Source organism: Talpa occidentalis, unplaced genomic scaffold (genome assembly GCF_014898055.3).
Source record: "Talpa occidentalis isolate TD23 unplaced genomic scaffold, MPIMG_talOcc4v2.1 talOcc4.3, whole genome shotgun sequence".
In the NCBI taxonomy this organism is placed as follows: Eukaryota; Metazoa; Chordata; class Mammalia; order Eulipotyphla; family Talpidae; genus Talpa; species Talpa occidentalis.
The window spans coordinates 71,396,975-71,418,308 of NW_023603184.1; the positions used below are offsets into that span (position 1 = coordinate 71,396,975).

Sequence of the window (21,334 nt, forward strand, 5' to 3'; positions counted from 1 at the left end):
AAAAACTAGCAACAACAAATGTTGGCAAGGTTGTGGAGAAAAAGGAACTCTCCTGCACTGCTGGTGGGAGTGCAGACTGGTCCAACCACTATGGAGAGCTGTGTGGGGACTTTTTGACCTACTAAAGATAGAGCTTCCATATGATCCAGCAATTGCAGTCCTAGGTATTTACCCAAAAGACACAGAAACATTAATTCAGAAGGGCACCTGCACCCCTATGTTTATAGCAGCACTATTTACAATAGCTAAGCTTTGGAAACAACCCAAATGCCCACAAATAGATGACTGGATAAGAAGACGTGGTGCATATACGCAATTTAAATATTGTTTAGGTAAGTATCGAATATTTATCCTGTCTCATTAATTTCCTAAGGATTTCAGAATTAGTGGTAAAGGCTCCATAAAAAAATTTTTTTCCACTTCAAAATTATCTTTAATCCCATAATCAGTGTACTAAATCTTCCTTGAATAGTTTCCCCTTCCTGTAGCAAAAACTCACCCTTGTTCTTCCCAATATGCTTCACTGTGGCTTTCTTATTGCAGTGCTGAATTTATCTAGAACTCTGTGAATACCTGTAAGCTCTTGAATTTTGTCATACAGATAGGGAAATCATCATTGATGGAAATTGTGTTACTCTTAGATCTGCAGTTTTATTGCAAAGGTTACTTTTAAGTTAGTTTCTTGTTCTGGTCAATCTGTGGGAAATAAAATGAAAATCTTCTTTATATATATTTCTCTCTCTCTCCCCCCTCCTTCCTCCCTCTCTCGTGTTTGCTATATCTTTTGCAAGAAGCAACTATACTCTGACCCTTTGGTGTATTACCTGTACATGATACTCCCAAATTAAAACTCCCTAATTACTCCTATTTCCATCACTTAGACCATTTTCTATTTTCAACTTTGTTTGAGGGACAGAAAAGCACATACTACAAGTAGGCTGAAAAACAGGGTTGTATATTATAAATTGAAGTTGAGTGATTTCTGTCCAAGCCTACAGACCAGGGAGGAGTGAAATCACATCTTTTCTTCCGTTGAGTGTCTTGTGGGTGAATTATTTCCTGCTACTTCTGCCTCTATCTGCACATATGCGGCTACATTTTAGAGAGAAGGCTGTTATTTAGACCCATCTTCAGCTTCAGGCCATGCACTATAAATACACAATTAACAAGTCTTCTCCAAATAAGGGACACCTAAATGCGGTCAGTGACCGAGAAAAACACTTCACCAACAGATGGTACTTAACTCTGAGATTGTAATTTCCAGAATAAAGATTAAATGTCAGTTCTCTGCCTTTTTAACCAGTCTAAACTGAGGGAGCCCTTAGCCTGGTCAGCCCACAGTAACATGTAATATGGGAGGCCACTAAGTTGCTATTATTTGAGGCACTTTAGGATATGTAGGAGCTTATTGGAGAATGTCTTTTCTCTGAAGATGGTGGGCATGGAGTTGTTAAATGAGATTAGCAAAGGAAAATAATGATCCTTGATCTGCATTCTTAAGTCATAGAGAAAATATAAATTTTTAAGCAACTTAGCTTAATTTTTATGTGAGGCAAAATTACATGTAATGCAAGGCAAAGATCTTAAGTGTACCATTTGATGAGTTTTGATAAATGTGTATATCCATAAAGCCAGCACTGCAGGCAAGATACAGAGCATATTTATCACCCTAGAATGTTCCCTCCTGTCTCCTTCTATTCAGTCTCCATTCCCCATAGGCATCATTGTTCTGATTTCTATCACCATACATTAATTTTGCCTGTTCTTGAGCTTCATAAAAATCAAATCATACCATTTAGACATTTTTCTGTGTCTGACTTTTTTCCCAGCATTCATATTTTTCAAGATTCAGCCAGAGATAAGTAATGTGTTCCTGTTTTGTTTTTTTAAACCATAGAAGAGTTCTGTTCTGTTGTATTTATGTAGTATAATTGATAAACATTTTCCTGATAATGACCATGTGAATCCCTTCCAGTTTGGGGCTATTATAGATAATGCTGCCAGAAATACATGAGCCCATTGTTTCTTCTAAATAGTGGACTGTGTTGTCACAACTTCATAATTTCTCTTAACATCTGTAGAATTGTAGTGACATTCCTCTTTTAATGCCTTATATACACATTTGTATTTTTTTCTTGAATGCTCTTGCTGGAGGTTATAAATTTTCTTCATCTTTTCGAAGAACCAACTTTGATTCTGTTAATTTGTCTCTCAGAATTAAATCAGAAGTAAAAACAATAGGGTGTGTGTGTGTGTGTGTGTGTGTGTAAAGGGACTGGTTAAAGGGGAACTGGCTGACAGTTTATGTAAGGTATTATCTTTGGGTCTTGACATTGGAGCTTAAAATCCACAGGTCATGCAGCCAAAAGGGAAGAAACATTAAGTGAAGGAGAGTAAAAATATGCTGGAACCTAAAAGCATATACTGGAGCCCCTTGTAATAATGTGATACTAGAGTGTCTTTTTTTTTTTTTTCTTGCCCTTGACCTTGGGATGTGGATATTATGCGGAAACTGGGTCACTTTGTCTTGACATGAAAAAGACTTGGGAAGAAGCAACTCATTTCAGCTCTACTTGCTAGATATCAACATTTCTGTAGGTAATAAGACACATTTTTGAAATGTGTCTCAATTTTCTCCTGCTTCTTAAACATTTTCTCATTATTTTCTTTTATATATTTTTTACAACATTTTTCATTTTTGCACAATGTATGCATTTTCATCTTGGTTATAGTCCCCATATAATTCCCACCCCCCTCAAATGTTGGTGAGAATGTGGAGAAAAAGGAACTCTCCTGCACTGGTGTGCCAGCATAATATTTATAACATTTAAGAATATACACATTACTCTCAACTTCACAAGCTATCAGTGTTCAAATTTGCGTAGTCTTAATACCAGGTTTATTTCCTTTCCATGAGAAGAAAAACCTGGTTATGGTGAGGAAAAGAATTAAGTTATAAGATAGCCTGATTTTTGAGAGACATTCTTTAGCCAAGAGTATATCTAACAAGTTTAGCATGTATATTTATGCTGATGGGTTTATGGATTTCATGCAACTTTGGGTAAATCATATGAGACCTAAAAATTAAGCAGCTCTCAACCCTAATTCATGCTTTTACCCAACAGTTTGGTGTATTTGCAGTTGTTCTCAATATTCTAGACCTCCAGCTTTTTTTTTTTTGTTCTCTCTGCTGTTCTGGCACCAAAAACTTATTATCAAGGTGTCATCTTAATTCTAAATTAACTAATTTTTCCATGCTTGAAAGGGAGGAGGAGGGCTATAACCAAGCAACCAAACAAAATAAAAATATCTGTTGAGAGCATAAAAATAAAAATGTATCTTGATCTCCTATTAAAGGAATACTCAAAGTACTTCTTCGTTGCCTATAGGCATAAAGGCTTGTGACAGGTGATCCAACAGAGGGACATTGAATGATATGATAATACACCTATTTTGGGCAATTTGTACAATTAGAATAGCCTAGGGACCTCACCTGTCTTCCATAATTATTAATTCCCCATTTAACAGTTTCAAGAAACACACACACACATTAACTGTGTATATTTTCCTTAACAAAATCCAAATCCTACATGTTTGACAGTTCGATAAGAATAGTCAAAGGTGTAGGATGTGTACTGAACCATGTTTTAAAAGAAAAATTGAACCACTTGCTGTTCTGGAGAGTGAAGAAAGTAAGGTCCATAGTCCAGGGGCAGCTGTTTGTTACAGTAGGAAACTACATCATGCTTTTTTCCCTCATCCAGGAAGCTATGTGTGAGGAGAGGTATTGAAAGAGTATGCCCTACCTTGGCATATTGGACAAGGAAAATAGGTATAAAAATCACCATAGATTCCCTTCCCCAACTTGAGAATATGTTGTAATTTTGCAAATATAATCTTGAATTCTTGATCTCTACCACATACTTCCCAGTATATTTTCTTAAATCTGAATTATCAGCTGATGCTACAGCAAATCTCTCAGTACCATTTAAAAAAAATTTTATTGATGTGACATTGATGTATAACATTTTATAGGTTGCAGATGTACACCATTATAATCTGAATCCACTACATTATGTTCACCATTAAGTCTAATCCCATCCTTCATAGAGTTGACCCCTTTCACCTCATTTAGCCAGTCCCCTTTCTCCTTGACTAAGACCATAAATTGGTTTTACACTCTTATATCTTATGGTGAAAAAGTGTTACATAAGAAATTATATATCTGGAACTATGACACCATCATGACTTTGTTTTAGTGAAATTATGCCCAACTATTATAACTGGATACATACATAATATCTATGTGGAATATTTTATACCCCATGCTTTATTACTTAAAATGCTGAACAACAATTTGTTGCAGCAGAAATTAAGTATAAACTTACTGAATATGGCACTTACATAAAGATGAATTATGTATATTTATGTATAAAAAGAACTGAATATCCAAATCATATTGAAACTCAGTTTTATATCTAATTCTAGAACTATTAGAATATACAGTATACACTGTTACTCTATTCATTTTGAAAGATTTGGACTTTTTTCCTTCCATAAATTCAGAGCATTTTAATCACTAGCTTTGTTTTGCACCCCATCAAGCTTTATGATATAAAATAATCAGGGATGAGCAATACAGATAGGCACAAAGGATATACAGACAGTAGGACAAGTATATAGAATATTGAACAAATCGACAAATTGTGTGGCTGAAAGCTTGTGGGTGAGGTTTCCATGTGGGGTAAAGCAGTCTCTCAGGCTTTACCTCCCTTCGCATTCCATATTCAGCTTTGGATGTTGTTCTGGGGTCACATGAGATAATCAGTGAGCACCAGGTACAGTTCCTGGCCCAGAAAGGATAACTCAAATGTTCGAAGGTTTTCCTGACTTTATGATGTGAGAAAATGTGGGCTCAGGCAGGGTCAATAATTGCCAGGTTGTTGAGTTGGCAAGCAACAGAGGGGTAATCTCAGCTGAGATCTCTTAGATGTTCTACCCTTCCAGCGCCTGTCCTTTCCATCACGTAGTCTTCACCCACCTTCTCTGCAATTTCCTCTGCTTCGTTTGGATGTGGTTAAGTTCTTGAAAATACCAGAGCAAGGCAGTGCTGCTCTTCCTGGGTGCATTTTACAGTGTCCATTCCAGGAACAGGTTGCTTCATAATGAGGAAACATCTATCATGGTGACTGCTGAAGGAGCTGGCATTTTGTGAGAGGATAGATCTATTATTTTGATTTTTATTATTTGATTTTTGTAGCTTTATAACTTTAGGCTGATGCAATGTCATTTTGGAAATGTATTTGGGGACTTGGAAAGGATTTACCAATTACCTACAAAGTAGGTGCCTTTGAGAGTTTAAATGAAAATGGATGTTAAAAAGGCTATTCAAGATAGACATTACAAGCCGCTATAACCAAAGAAGGGATTGAACATTCATAATTTTCTTATAGCCTTTGTGTCAGAAAAATATCTTAGATTTCCTTACCTGCAGAAGTTCTTACCAGTGAAAGATGGCCTTCAGCTTCTTCATGGTTTACAACTTTAAGTGTGAACTATTCAATTTTAAGACTTCATGCCATAGAATCTTTTAAAAAGTATATGGTCATGTTTTCCCCCCTCAAATGTGACTTTTGCTCTTTTTTCTCCTTGGATTTTTTTTTTTTTTTGGATTTTTTTGTGTTGCTTCTCTATTTGAATATTCTCAGGCACTTCCCCAGGGCCATTATACACAGCTCCACAGCACAGACTGCTTCCTGCCTGTTTCCTACAATGATAAATTGTGTGCTAAACCTGATTCTGTAGCATGCAAGGCCAGCTTCCCTTTTCTAACCTTTTATCTTGTTACTGTTCTGAACCTTCCACCTCAGCTGAATAGGCCTTCTCTACTCTACTAACCTTTCCTTTCCAGTATGCCCACCTTATTTCTGTTGGTTGCCAACAGTGGCTGCCCATTGGAATCACCTGAGATAATGAAAACATGAAAAAAAAAAATGGGGGTCAGTGGCTAAATTATTTCCCACACCATTTAAATCAGAGTATCTGGATGGTGGGATACATTTGTAATAGCTCCCCAAATGATTTTAATGTACAGAGAGGGTTAAAAAGAACTGATTTATTCTGTGACCTTGGCGAAGTTACTTGATCTTTCTGGGCCTTGGGGTCTTCTGCTAAGAATGGGGATAATAACACTTCCTTCTTTGGGTTACTGTGAGGAGTAAGTGAGAAAATCCATGTTCATGGATTGTAGTGAGAGTGGTAGAGAGTGTAATAGTAAGTAGTCAGTCACTATATATTGGCTATTGTTGGGATGCAGGGGAAAATTCTCTCACTCCTTTGAGTTCTTTTCAGGTGGACGAGGTGAACACCAGACAGATTAGCTACATCTCTGTGGAGAATTTACATAGTTGTAAATCCTAAAGTAAGTGGGACACACTAGGGATTTATATCCTGAGTTAAGGAATGGAATAGGGGCCTGGGGAGGTTAAGGAGAGAGAAGGGTATTTCATATAATGAGTGTGACTTGATATGACAAAACTCTGCTTCTAGATGTTTGCCCTGCTTTAAGATAAGTTTCTCTGATATAAAGGTTCTATCTGGAGATGTCCCTAAATCTAGGTCATCAGCAATCGTTAATTAACAGTAATTGTTTCTCCCAAGGCCTATAGGGTCTTGATTGAACTTTTTCTACACACCAAGGTGACAGGTAATGGGAAAAACCTGTTTTGGACATGTTGGGAAAAGCCCGCTTCAACACTTTTGAGGAGCCTACACTGTCATAATTACGGTTCTTCCACATGCTTAGTTTTCTCTTTCCCCTCTTTCTTGTACCTTAAAACTCAACTCATATCTTATTTGTCTGGTAAGGTACAAACTAAAGTGTGATAACAAAGAGACCCAAAATACAGCACTTCGGTATGATGGGGTGGTTTCTCTTCCACTTAATCTAGTAATGAGCAGTTCAGGCCTTTTTCCATACTGTTGTTCAAAATTGTATATCCCTTCCTTTTTTGCCTGGTGGTGTGTGCCCATTCGTGGAACTTGGATCGCTTTTTATCAGTAACAGTGTCTGGAGAACTTACTGGAATCGGAGGGTGAGGGGTGTGCATGTGTGTCTGTGTGTGTGTGACCTCCTTATAAATCCTGCCCTTCTGACTGAGTATCTTAATCCTAGGTCCTGTTTCTAATTCTGTTTTACAAAAAAATGGAAAAACCTTATTAATGCTGTGTTTAAAGCTTACTTAAGCAAATAATTCTGCAAAAAAGGATTAATAAAGGACAGGTAGTATAAGTAATTAAGTTATTGGACTGTGATTTAAAATTTTATGACAAAAAGTTATGCTTGTTTTTTCTTTGCTTCACTTCAATCCTTGAAAACTTGTGTCTAATGAGAAACTCTGTACATTGAATATGATTTCCTTGTTGATTTCCATTATGCCGTAGTATTTGTACATGGATAATACTGTAGCTTTGGGTTTTTTCACAAGTTCTGAAGCTTTTGGGGTTGCTTACTCAGAGAGGTGTAAGAATTCATCATTTTGTCATTCAGTGTGACTCTTCCATTTTCCTCTTCAGAGGAAGGTGGCAGTAATGATGGCAGTGTACCTTTTAATCACCTAGTAATAGTGTAGTGGCAATGACCTTGACCTAGAACGCAGAATCCTGGGTTAAATATACAGAATGCCTTGTATTTGGAGGTGCTGAATAAATTTTATTTAATCGGTGAATGAGGACAGTACTTTTATCTCTCTAGTCCTAACTTTTATGTATTAGAGAAAAGAGTTGACCGAGAGGGCTTTAGAAGTCCCTCATAGCTCTAAATCCTTTGGTACGATGACTGCTTTTCTCACTTCTTAGGTTAAAAAACAAAACAAAGCAATGAAATAGAACTCTTTTTCAAGGTTCCCAGTGTGCATCCCTGCAGGTTCGTGAATGGGGCATCCATAAGTGAAGTGCACCCGTTACTCAACCTGGCTCCCGGGTCCTTTGGTGGTCAGAGGACAACTTATTACCATTGCTGGGACTGGAATATGTGTATGTGACTCACCTGTGGAAATTAAATCAGTTTTTTTTCTTAATGCAAAAGTAAAGTGGTCCTAAATGAATATTTGCCAAACTGAGAATGGTTGGTGAGGTCGTTTTTAATGGGAGGTTATATTTCACCATGGTTGATTTCTACTCGATTTATTGCTATTAACTCTTGAAGCAAGGCCAGCTGATGAAAGTGCTGGCAGGAGCTGGATCCCCGGGCTGAGCATAGAGATAGAGTTAGTTTCTGGCTGGCACAAAGCAACCGAGCCAGTGGCATGACCATGAGGGCGCCAGCTGGGGCCATCTGATAATGAGGCCACCTGTTTCCTATCAGGTGTTTTGGGAGAAACACTGCCTTGTCTTACACACAAAGCAGAATCACTGGAGACCCTTTTATCTTTTGAGACAAAATGTGTGGGGGTACCTCTGGACTGCACCAAGCCCTTGCTCATGAAGATGGTTATCTTAACTGCTGGCAAAGGAACTGGACAGCAACATTGAACTCAGTTTCCTAAAACTTTCTAGGGGTGGAGAGATGGTCGTGTTTTATGAGAGTTCTGGTTTTTTTTTTTAAGATTTATTTTATTTTATGCATACAAGAGCTGGGGTACAGGCCAGACGTGGGGGGGGGGACGGTGACAGGATTCACCAGAGAGAGAATGGGGAACAGAACAGGCAGACTGACCAAAATACACTGCTGAGAGGAGCAGGGGGTGAGTCAGGAGAGGTCTGCTGTGCCATGTGAATTGCTCCCTGGCTGGCCGGGGGATCGAACTCATGCTGCAGAGGCTGTGGATAGCTTCATAGGTTGCGTCTTAACCCCTTGTGACACCAGGAGGCCCAAGAGTTCTGTTTTCAAAACGTTTTTTCTGTTTTCCCCTTTGCCTGCTCCCCCATCTTTAAGATAGAGGTGGTGAAGAAATGAAATATCTGTAAACTTCAATGCCTGTACAGTTTTAGATTAAAAGTTAATGGCATTGTTTTCTACAAATTCTTAGACAAATGTGCCATTTCAAACTCTTGTCATCTTTGCTGTAATTGTTGTACAATGTGCTTCGATGAAGGAGGCGCTCCTCTCATTAGAGTCAGCTTCCACTCTGAAATTTGTTGGTTTTTTTCTGTGTGTGGGCGGGGGGCTATTTACAAACACCTCTCGCTCTCCCTCTCCTTACCACTTCTGGGGAGGGTCTCCCAGCCCTGTTGCATGTGGTCCCTCTTCCCCTCACACCTTAGGGAACTCCTTGAAGGAATAGACCACATCTTTCAAGGATATAACAGACTTTTCAGCGCTTGGCAAAATGCCAGGCTTTTGAAAGATGTACGGAGAAACTGCCAGTTGAGTTGGAGATGGATGTTGAGGATTTTAAAGTTTCCCCTTTCCAAACTTGAAGATGAGGTGACTGTCTTCCTTTTTCAGGAGGATGTTGAGAATAAAATATGATCAGGTATATGACAGATATTTTGAATGGCAGATAATATGTCGAGGCAAGTTAGCACCCTTCACTTCTTATCTTGGGGCACCCTAGTTTTGTTCTCACCATCCTATTGTGAGCCCATTACCATTTAATTCTGCCCTCCTGGTACCCCACTTTCCTTCCCTCAACAGAAGGACAGAAAAGCATGAATGAAAAAAGTCTGTTTACCAAGTCTCATATATCTTGTCGCTGTCACTTTCAAAGATATATTTAAAATGCCATTGTCTGTCTATATGTCTCTTTCAACATATGTATGTATATCAGGACTGTCAGGCGGCTCTGGCTCCATCCTCGATGGGGACACCCCCCTTGGGTACATTTACAGCATGTTTTGACACTTTCGCTCTTGCCGTGCAAGTGTTCTGCCTGAGTCATGAGATTTTTTTGATAACAGGAAATGCATTCTCAGATTAATCTGTTAGATTCAAGCTCTTACGATCTTGAGTGGGTACAAATGACAGATAAAACAACAGATTTTTTTACACCTGGTAATTTGCCTTTTTATTTGGTAGCTGGATAACAGTACCTTAGAATAGTACAGAGGTGAAGTTGTCCATGAAAGACACAATTTAAGCTGCTATGTGAGAGCGAGTGATGAGAGTGAACCCTGAACAGTAGTAAAACATGAGCCTCATTGCTTAAATTAATATCCTATCCTTTCCTTGTGCCTTCACTGGTTTAAAAAAAAAAAAAAAAAAAAAAAAGGTGGGAGTGCTGAGGAGTATGAAGCTTAATAGAACCCTTTCTCCTCCGGAGCATAGGCTAAGTCTCATGTTACTGGTAAGCAGTAACATGAACCTTTTCGACCTGAATTTTCTTCTCCAAGCTTAGACTGGAGGCTTTTCCAAGGGTAGGAAAAATCTTCTGTGAACACACACTAATAAAAACATTATTTATTGCGTTTTTGTCATTGTGATAGAAACAAAATGGAAAACTGTCCTCAGAGAAGCCAAAATTCCTCCAGAGCTATGAGGTAATGGAGTCTTGTTCAGGTTACTGGTGGCGAGATTCAGGGAGCAACGTGACCCCTGGCCCTTTCTCAATTCCCTTCTACCCCAGAACCTGAGCCTTTAAACTAGAATTTTAGAATTTGTTATCTGTTCAAACTCAGCATTGTGTAACTAAATAGATGAGAGAAAATCTGTCAAAATGGAATTGCAGAGGAGACTTTTTCAGGTTAGTTGACAGACTGCCAGTTGGAGGGAGAGTAACAACCAGGCCCAGCAGGGATCTCAGCTCAGTCGACTTGTGAGCAGAAGTTCGGCACAGGGGGGCAGGCAGAAGGTGCATCCATGTGCTTATTCACTCAAATAGCGCTTATTGAATGTCTGGTGATAGAACAGAAAGGTATCACCTTCCCATTATTTCCTCCTGTTCTGGGGAGGGGAGAGATGGACAGATGTAAAGGAAAGAAGGACATTGCTTGTGTGGTGAGAGAGACCTCTGTAGGAGGGCAGCACACGATCCCAAGTAAATCCTGATTCCCATCCTTGTGTGAAGACTGAGAAGGATGACTTTTTTTTCTGGAGGTGATACTTGAGCTGGGTGGAGAGAGGATGGAGCATGGAAGGGGTGAGGATTAGGGCACTCCCGGTGGAGTATCATCTGCAGATATCCTTAAAGAAGGTTTAGCAGGTCTTTGCAGAAATGGAACCTCATTCGGGGACATTGTTAGCACAGCAGACCCAGCGCTGTGTGCCTGTTTCTGTAAATAAACTTTTACTGGAACACAGTCACGCCTGTTCATTCCCCTGTTTTTGGTGGCTGCTTTCGTTGCTACAGCAGTAGAGTGGAGTAGTTACACAGTGACTGTGTGGCCTGCAGCATCTGAAATAGCTGCTCTCTGGTCTTTAAGATCAAAATTTTGCTGACCAATGGCATAAACATATTTTTGTTTCTGAAATCTCTTAATAAAGAGGATCCCCACTGTCTGGAACCAGTTTTTGCTTGTGGGCCTCGTACCTAGTGAGTGAAAAAAGGGGACATTTCCCTCTAAGCATCCCTTAAATGTCTGGTTACTAACACCCCAAATCCCCAGGTTAATTTCTTGATATTTTGACTGCTTTTCATTGGCTTGGCAGATGTTGCTAAGCAAAACCGGAATTAAAAATGATAGGAGTAGCTGCCATTGAAAAGCACTGGCTGTTCTTTGTTGAGGCTGCCATTGGTTAGTCCCCTTACAAGGGAGAGAAAAGGAGCCATAGGGACATCTAGTACCTCCAGCCTGTGTTCATTTCACAATCAGAGAACACATTTCCAGAAGCAGCTGTGCATTTGAAATAATGCTTTCCTGGATATAGTGAGTGAATTTGTATGTAATTACTTAGCGACTGCCAACTTTTAAGCACCTGCTGTGTTCTGTGGTATCAGCTGTTGGGAGTACCAGACCGCACTCTGCAAATGTTAACTATTTAATAAAAACTGAATGAAACAGAGGTGCAGTCATTTCGATTTTACAGATGAGGAGACAGAAGCTCTGACAGGCTAAGCATCTCCCATGTTAGCTATTAAATGATGCTCCTTCCGATCTGTGATAAAATCCTGATTTTTAGGCTCTAGCTGTCCTTAGTGAGTAGCATGTCCATTAAACCAAGAGGTCAAGAAGTTCTGACTATCCAAAGAACTTGTTTTCAAGAGACAGGCACAGCTACTTACCATTAACTTTTTTAGCCCCAACAGTCACTGACGTTTAAATACCATTGTCAAATGATAGTGAAGCTTAAGATCTAATTTCTCATTAGTACTTGGTAAAAAAACTGTTAGAAATAAGTAATGGTGACATTTCCCAAGCATTTCTGGAAAATATGGGAAGTCCAAAAAAATATATATTGATTTTGGGTGTAGGGTTGTTCTAACTTCCAGCTAAAATGATGTATCTGCCCTACGTTAAAAGCCTGATCATAACCATCTGCCCTTAAAACCTTTCAGCGCTCATTCCTTTAGCATGAATACCAGAGTATTTATTACAGTGTCTCATGCTTTTCCTGTTGGGTCTTGCCAGATTCTGCTACCTTTTCAGACCTCACACGTCTTCAGAAGCATGTCCCTCCATTTGGGACCACCTGAGTTCCTTGAATGTCATCTCTCTGCTGTCCCTCTATCTGGCTCACTCCTAGTTGACATCTAGCTAAGATGTTTCTGGACCCAGAAATCCCCTGTGACCCTTTGAGACTGGGGTGGGTGTCCCTGCCTTACTCTACCCTAACAGAATGTCTGTACACTGTTGTTCAATTGTGTAATTATTTGCCGTCTACCACTAAACTAAGTTTCCTGAAGTCATTCAGGTTGGTTGTGATTTGTAGTTGCAAGAAATAGGAATCTACAGGAGCAAGCCAACAGACTCTCCAGCTGCAGGCTGGTTTCTACCAGTAGAAACCTCTGTTGTGTACTCCTCTCTCCGCCCTGTGCTCACAAGATGTCAGGCTTCTGTTTCATAAACTTCATGGTATCCTTTGTTCTTTATCCTTTAGATATCATTAATGGAGCTCAAGAAAAATGTGTATTGCCTCCTATGGATGGCTACCCCCACTGCGAGGGGAAAATCAAGGTAAGACACAAGTGATGCATTCTCATTTCTGTCATCTTCAACCTGCGTTGTCACCCCTATTCTCCCCCTCTACATTTTCCATCTATACAGTTGGGAACAGGAGTCATTTGAAGGGTGCCCCAATCCTGCCAGTTTGAAGCTGTGGCCATGGCGACCCTTCTCTGCTTCTGCCAGCTCCATGGGTTAGTCAACAATGGCTCTAACTGATGGGATTGAAAGAATCTGGGCCATTTCAGGCGCCTGCTGTGCCTTTTGAATGGCCTCCCCTCTTTCCCAGTCTCCAGCAGGTGATCCTTCAAGGGTCAGTGACAAGGAGCTGCCATTATTTAGTGCTGGACTTCAAATCCCTGTGTCCAGGCCCTTGCTGTGAGGTCTCCAGATAGTGATTTAAATGTTGCATTTGCAGTTAAATACCCAGAGACACTTGGCTGTTCCTCACGCTCAACATTTTTTTTAAAAAAACCTACTTATAGGGCTTGTCCTTGGGGAAACCACTCCCCTGCTAATAGTTTTCAGGGAAAAGTTTTGGTTCAGACATACACCTAGGATGCTGAGACTATACCCCAGAAGCATCAGCATGGTCTCTGGGGTTCATCCACACGCTGCACATCTGCACTGCTTCCCATACTTTGTCCAGGCCTATACTAAAGCTGGTGGAACCTGGGGGAGAGGGACCTTCCATGTAAGGTTCCCATCAGTTCTTGGTTTTGAGAAAACTGTCCTAGCATTGTCTTTACTGAGTGTCATTGCTCTGGTGTGTACCACGGCCTCTCTCCACTGTAAGCTCTTCCACCATGTGCCTGTGATTCATCAGGAGCTGGGAGTCTGGCATCTTGACCTCAGCTCTGTGATTCCGTCTCTCTGGTCTTCAGATCATAGCTTGAGCCCTTCACCCCACCCTTGCCCTTCACCTTCTCTATCAGCATATGTGCAAGGCACTGAATATGACCTGCTCTTGATAGTTCTTACCTGTTCTCGTTTCAGTGGATGAAAGATATGTGGCGCTCAGATCCCTGCTACGCAGAATATGGAGTGGATGGATCCACCTGCTCCTTTTTTATTTACCTCAGTGAGGTGAGTAGCTTCTTGTGATTTGAGGGGTAGGCTTGGGAGTATGTGTATTTTATTAGCTGAATCTGGATTTGGAAAACCTTAAAACTGTGTTATTTTTACATGGAAGACTAATGATCTCCTTCTTCATTGTTCTTCTGTGCTACCATGTAAGGTGATTTTTTTTTTTTCCCTTGAAGGAAAAACAGACTGAGTTATTTACTTTCTCCCCCAGTTTTTAAGATGGGGAAGCAACATAATAGAAAATGTACCACCATGACTCCTATGCCCTGTAGGTCAAGGATTCACCAGAGAGTACTAGTTGTAGTTGAACCAGGCAAGGCTTTATTAGAAACTTGCATATGAGGGAACCACTTGGGAAAAGGAGACTATAACCTTGCTAACCAAAACGAGTTAGGAGGAGATATTTAAAGGGTAAGTCCGAGGTCTGGAGGAGTTGAACAGCAGCATAGCTTGTTTTGGGTTGGGCTGTGCCCAGGCATTCTCAAGTGAGTTACATTCAAACTACACATGTGGGCTCCCAGTTTTCTCCCTCCAGAAAATTGTGAGATGATATTAGTCAGAATCTAGTCTTTTTATCTGTCATGATGCCTCATGGTCAGTGCAGTAGGCCCTATTGTTTGAACATAGGTTGCCAGTCTGTGACTTAGTCCGCCTGTTCAAACAGGACTTGGGACAATTCATCCTGTTGTGTTACAGCTTTTTTTACCTCAGCTCTCTCAACCTTAACTATTAACTTCAGTAGCATTAAGTACATTCATACTGTTGTAAAATGCTTGGCAATCCTTAAAAAAAAAAAAAAAAAAAAAAAGAGAGAGCGAGCACTTTTATCTAAATTTGGAAATTTCATCTAAATTTTATCTAAATGGAACACCATCCATCTGTAGAACTGATCTTGCAAAGCTGAAACTGTAGTCATTGAACAATAACTCCCCATTACTCTACCCTAATCTGCAATCACCATTCTACTTTATGCCTCTATGATGTTGAGTAGGTACTCATGTAAGTGAAATCATGTGATATTTGTCTTTTATGATCAGTTTCCTTTACTTATAATATCCTCAAGGTTCACATGTCTTGTTATAGCATATATCAGAGTTTTCTTCCATTTTAAGGCTGAATAATAAACCACTGTATGGATATACCACAATTTTGTATCCATTCATTCGTGCGAGGGACTCGGGTTACTTCCACCTTTTTCATTATTGTAAATAATGCTGCTATGAATATGGAGTATGAAGATAAGTCTTTGAGACCCCGGATTCCAATCTTTTTGTATGTATATCCAGAAATAGAATTATTGGATCTATAGAATTGTTACTTTTTAGAAACTGCCAACAGTTTATCATATTGGCTGCATTTTACATTCCAAACAACAGTGTGTACAAGGGTTCCATTTTCTCCACGTTCACACCAACACTAGTTCTTTACTATTTGATTTTTTTTTAAAACCATAACCAATCTAATGGGTATGAGGTAGTATTTCATTGTGATTTTGGCTTATACTTCCCTAGTGATTAGCAGTGTTGAGCATCTTTTCATGTGCTTGATGGCTAATTTAGCTTTCGTTACAGGTTGACTTACCTTTTTCTTTTTATTCGATCTTTGTTTTCATTTGTATCCTTAAATTTAGATAAAAGTGCTCGCTCTCTTTTTTTTTTTTTAAGGATTGCCGAGCATTTTACAAAATCATGTGAAGGTTGTTTTAGGCTTCAATGAGCTCCATTTTACCTTTATGAAAATTAAGCATATGAGAAATTAAGATTTTATCCAGGCAAGCTATATAAGAAAGACTGAGTAGATTACCAGAAGTAGTTGGCTTTCCCCTCCATCCTTTATGGGTGGGGTGGACCTAGTGGCTTGTAAAGTGGATGCAGGCTAATTTTAGAGGATGTGCTCTTAGTTGACTATTGGCTGCCATTTCTTTTTATTCCTGCCCCTGGCTTTGTATGCTATTGCTATTTGATAGTTATGATGAACAGTGTCTCCATTTAGAGGCTAAATTAAATGTTTTTTTGCCATAACTTTCCTTGTGGGTCTCAAGTACTCACCTGCCATAAGGAGACAGGGACTGCTTCTTTTTGGGATGGAGGACAAACATATGTTATAGGGCAAGTGACCTGTATTCTTTGAAGTTTAGGCCTCTCCATCACCTTTGCTTCTCTATCTTCTGTGAGATCCAGTCAGATTTCTTTTTCCTTTTGACAAAGTTCACTATGGCCTTCCCCAAGGCCATTATGGGAACCCTCTAAGCTAATGAGAGACTTAAAGTACCTCTTGGTAATTAAAAGCTCTGAAAGTTGTGTGTGGGTACTTCTCATTAGCAGATTGCTGGCAAATTGATTTTGTAGCATTTGAGTACGTTCTTGACTTAGGTGGCCTAAAGTCACCTTCTCATTTCCTTCTCCTGAAGAGTAAGGCCTGGAGCTATGGGTGAACCTTTACTCCAGTAAGAGGTCACGTAAAAGAATGTTTCCTTCCCTGAGGAAAAAGTTCCTCATTCAGTTAATTTTCGAGTTTCCTTACCTATTCCCTTTTATAGAACTTAGCCAGAATCCAACTGTGCTCCCTGATTGACAAGCTGAGCTAATCTCACGCCTTCCTCAGACTTTGCATGTTGGAGTAGACTGCCAAGGTAAAGGCAGAGGGGTTTCCATTCCCACCCCAACATTCATTTTCCATCTCCTGAGCTAGAGCTGGGAAGGTGTGGGAGAATGGTTCAGATGGAAAGGGACTGCAATTATTTGTGACCTGGTTCTGTTTCTTTGAAACTGCCACCCTACCCCCACTCCCAGTGAAGGAAGGATGTGGCTAAGAGAAAAATCGAGACCCTGATGAAGCTAAATTGAGAGGAATGTGGGCAGACAAGGCTGTCTGAAGATGTGATAGGTCATATATACTTAATAATGGATTCTGGGTGTTTCATTTCCGAACTTTCAACTATTTTTTCTCTTCCCAAGATGTGAAAGGTGCTTCATTAGCCTATTCCACTGTCTTCTTATGCAGATGATCAGTTTTTATGCAGATGCAGTTTTCCTTTTGTTCAGCTGAATTTAGTTCAGTGCACACTTATTGAACAACTATTATATTTATTGATTGTCAACAATTAGTGATGCCAACAATTCTTGGTGTCATGCTATGCATTTGTTATCTTTAAGAGTCAAATGAAATTGGAAGAATAGATGCAGGTAATTGAGCCGGGAAGGGGTGGAGCTAATTCCCCTGGGGAGAAAACTATGAACAACTTTTTTGAATTTTAATAATCGGAATAACCTTGAAACTCTGAGCTTTACAAAAATTTCCATTTAATCACAGCTGGCGTAACAGGTCCACTGTAAGAGTTAGAGGATAATTAGAACCTGGCCTATGCTTCTCTTTCTGGTGCTTTCTAGATTATATGCTTTGGGGAAAGTTACTTATCCTCTCCATTCTCAGGGTCTTCCTTTGTAAATTATAGTTTCTGTTGTGTTTACTTGTTTTTAAAGGATCCAATCATGAGGATTCCTGAGTATATATGGAAACATAATTAGAGTAGAACTTGGCAGATTGAAGACACTCAATAAACGTAACTGGCTTCTACATAGCTTTTGATGTCAGTGTGGGGTGTGATTTGGCCTAAAACATTCTGTGTGAGACCTTGGTTCCAATTTAGAATTAGAATCTATTTCTATATCTCATTCACCACTTGAATTGAATTTTAGATCCTTTGATTTCTGGCAAGATAGAAATTGAGTTGTTCCCGTCTTTCCTCTGGTTATGACACTTCTGTTAGCATTTAGATTGTGAGTTGGATGTATGAACAACAGTGCACCCCTGCCATTGTTAATGTGAAATTATCAGAGATGTTCGCTAACACCCGTTCATTCCTCTCTAGAGTTATAAAAATCCTGGACAACATCATTGATTTTGTGGAGCTGTTTGTTAGTCCAGGTTGTTTGGGGTTTTTTTTCCTTGCTTTCTTGAAATTTTCCTCCTTTTGCTACTTCATTTAATCCTGAGACCTCTTTATTTCCTCTATCATGTGCCAGGTTTCTCTTGCAGTTGGGAAAATGAGTAAGAGGGACATTTTCATTTGATTTATTTGCTTGATCAACAGAAATACCAGTGACCTTTTTTTCCTTAATCCTTATTAGAATCAATTCCTACTTCTGTCTACTTTCAACCTTGACAAATGTAAAAAAAGAGCATGAAGTAAAATGTCTCTTGTAGTCAGTCACCAGTTGAATTTTGAAGCATTAGATTTAGGCCAGTTCTAGAGATAATGCTCTTCCTTCATTTTCTTTCCCCTGATTGTCTCTGTATGCCAGCCTCTACTGAATTAAAGGATTAGAAATGTCTGCTTTTACCTCACCCACTTGTATTCTCTAAAGCTTTTTTGCTACATCCCAGGAAATAAAGTCATCAGTATTTCCCCTTAATTATCCCCTTGGATAATTGTTACATGTCTGTCACTGTCCTACGGACCAGATGTGGTGATAAAAGTTAAGTCGTTGCTCTGGTCGGGTGGCAGGCAGTAAGAGAAGATGAAGCGTTACTAAGCCCCGCTGTATGTGTGCCAGACACCTCAAACACACAGTCTCATTGAAACTCTCCCCAGCTCTCATTAGTAATAGAGAGCCAAGTTATAGAGTCTCAGCAAGGTTAAGCAGCTTCACTCCATCCAGCTTCTACCTTTTCCATTGTTGTTGCCCCTTCGTAAAGGAAAACTGAAGTCAGTGACTTGTCCCATTGACTTTGCATTCATTCTATGCTCAGTCCTACTTGTGTTTGAAATACAGCTCTCATTTAATAAGTTCCATCAATCAGACTTCACTGCTAGTTTTGAATACTCACAGTTTTGATGCCTTACTCCCCCAAAGAGAGAAACACCACCAGTTCTCCTAAGGACATAATTCATCAAAACCAGGTGCGCGGCCATTCCAAGTGGTGGGAGTGAGTGAGCAGTTCATTTGTCAGCCCACGTTTCCCAGACGGTGGGCCAGTTTATTTTCTGTAGCTGTTTTTGTGAGCCATGTAACCACTCCTGTTATAGAGACAAGGGCCTATGAAGTAATTACTCTGTCATTGTTTCAGGTATATTAACTTAGCTCTCTGCAGAGCCTTTTACTGCTATAGACTTTTATGAAATTTAAAATGAGTTTCTTTAACCCTATTGATATTAAATTGATAGATGATGTTGATATGTTTGACACCCACTCATTTTTTCTCTTTACACGGTTGTTCTAGTGACTAGCAACCATTATACCCTACCATACTTCTTAATTTATTTGTGCTCTTTTTTTATGCACTTCTTTTGCCATTGTAAATATACTTGCTCTGAAATAGTCACATTACTTAATGATTGATCACTAAGTCTTAGGATGTGTACAAGCTGTGGCTTCAAATGCCAATTTGGACCAAATGAGTGAGTGTGTGTGCACTTGCATGTGACTCTCTCATAAAGAAACAAAAGAAGCAATTTCATGCCTTACTCATCAATCTGTTTCTTGTATTTCAGGAACAACAGGCATAAAGGTCTTTGCCTCTTTCTGTTCTCCCCTGGCAATATGTAAAACTAATATTGGCTGAGCATGCTATTAACCTTGAGTTTAAATTCAGCATACTTAATCCCTTGATTAATGCCAAGATTAATGCCCAACAGCAAAGGTTGAAAGCTTAAATGTTTGTGAATGCGAGCATGAAATGAAATCCTAATAACCAGTACAATGATTTGGATTTATGGGCTGTGTTGGCTGCTAAAGATAACTTGGAAATGGTGTTGCACAGACTAATTTGTCAAAGTGGGCAGCAATAAAGAATTGACTGTTTAGGTTGCAGGAGAAAATCAGAATGAAGAAACATAACTAACATTTTGGGATGGGTCAGGGAATACTTACAAAATATTACCAGACTATTTGCCTGAAAATGCAAACACACACCTTCTAAATGGTTAGCCATTTGATAGAGGAAATTCCCTTTCTGTGAGATCATTTTTTTTTTTTTTGGCAGTAAATGGAAGTGGCAATGATGTATGATCAAATTCTTCTCACTTCTTTAGCCTTTACTTGTATCTCTTTCATCTATGTATTTTCATAACTCTTCATACCTAAATTCTAAGACAGCCTTAGAAAAGGATTATTTTTAAACAATCAAGAGTTTACAAACAATATTTGTCAGCCAGCCCAGCTCATCTCTTACTTCTCTGCTCCTCAGATCTACTTATCCCCAGTACATCTTCTTGGTGATGCTTTGTGTTAGTACGTTTCAGATTGTACAGATTTCTATTTACACTTATTATTCTGACCTTTATCTTACAAAATTAGAAGGCCAGTGGGACAAGACTCGCCATATGTGAAACTAACACCACTTTATTCCTTGGAATGTATGTGGTAGATTCAGACTTCAATACAGTTATCTCTAATTTGCTTTTACAATCTTTTATATATTGTATGATCGTTTCTATTGTGTGCCAATAAAATAGTTGTAAAATTTTCATTTTAAATTTTAAATACAGAACATTTCAAACATATATAAAACAGTGTAACATATTGTTTCTCATTACTCAACTTCAACAAAAGATCATTTCATGGCCTATCTCATTTCTTTTATGTCCTACCTCCTTTAAATTTCAAACATCTTGTCTTTGAATATCTCAGTGTGTATTTTTAAAAGAGACTCTTTTAAAACACAGAGCTACTCCAATTGCAACTATTAGTACCACTTCACACTGAAAGTAACATAAGTTAATATCATAAAGTTTCAGGTTAGTATTTGCATTTTCTAGGCAGGCTTTAAAGTTTATTTGACTAGGATTTCAAGTATGGACCATAACTTGTAATTGTTGGTGTCTCTTAAGTCTCCCTAGTTTTAGGTTCCTTTGAGTATTTTTTGTTAAAGAAGCTTCTTTGTTTGCCTTAGAGTGTCTGTTATCCTCTGAATTTTGATGGTTACATCTCTGTGTTGTCTTATAATGTTATTCCCTGTAAATTATATTTCCTGTAAATTGATAGTTGGCACTATGGCTTGATCAGAGTCAGGCTGAATATTTTTCTTGCAAACTGCTTTCTTGATGGTGTCATACAGAAGGCAGCTGAAACCTGGTTAGCTCTCCTTTTGTGATGTTAGCAACCTTTAATGATCAGTATCTGGGTTCATTAATTCATAGGGGTCCCTTTTAAATGTATCAGGGTCACTTGTAGGGAAATAAGATTCCTCATCTGATATTTAGTTA

The 21,334-nt window shown here is 39.1% G+C and overlaps 1 protein-coding gene across 10 annotated transcripts in view; it reads left to right on the plus strand.

Moving 5' to 3' along the window:
* The window catches only part of MGAT5 (alpha-1,6-mannosylglycoprotein 6-beta-N-acetylglucosaminyltransferase), a 320,132-nt gene that overhangs the window by 171,767 nt on the left and 127,031 nt on the right, over window positions 1–21,334 (plus strand). For all 10 annotated transcript variants that reach the window (XM_054699673.1, XM_054699675.1, XM_054699671.1 and 7 more), the window contains 2 exons: window positions 12,977–13,053; window positions 14,038–14,127. In XM_054699673.1, the coding sequence (XP_054555648.1) occupies window positions 12,977–13,053; window positions 14,038–14,127 (167 nt within the window). The remainder of the gene's footprint in view (window positions 1–12,976; window positions 13,054–14,037; window positions 14,128–21,334) is intronic.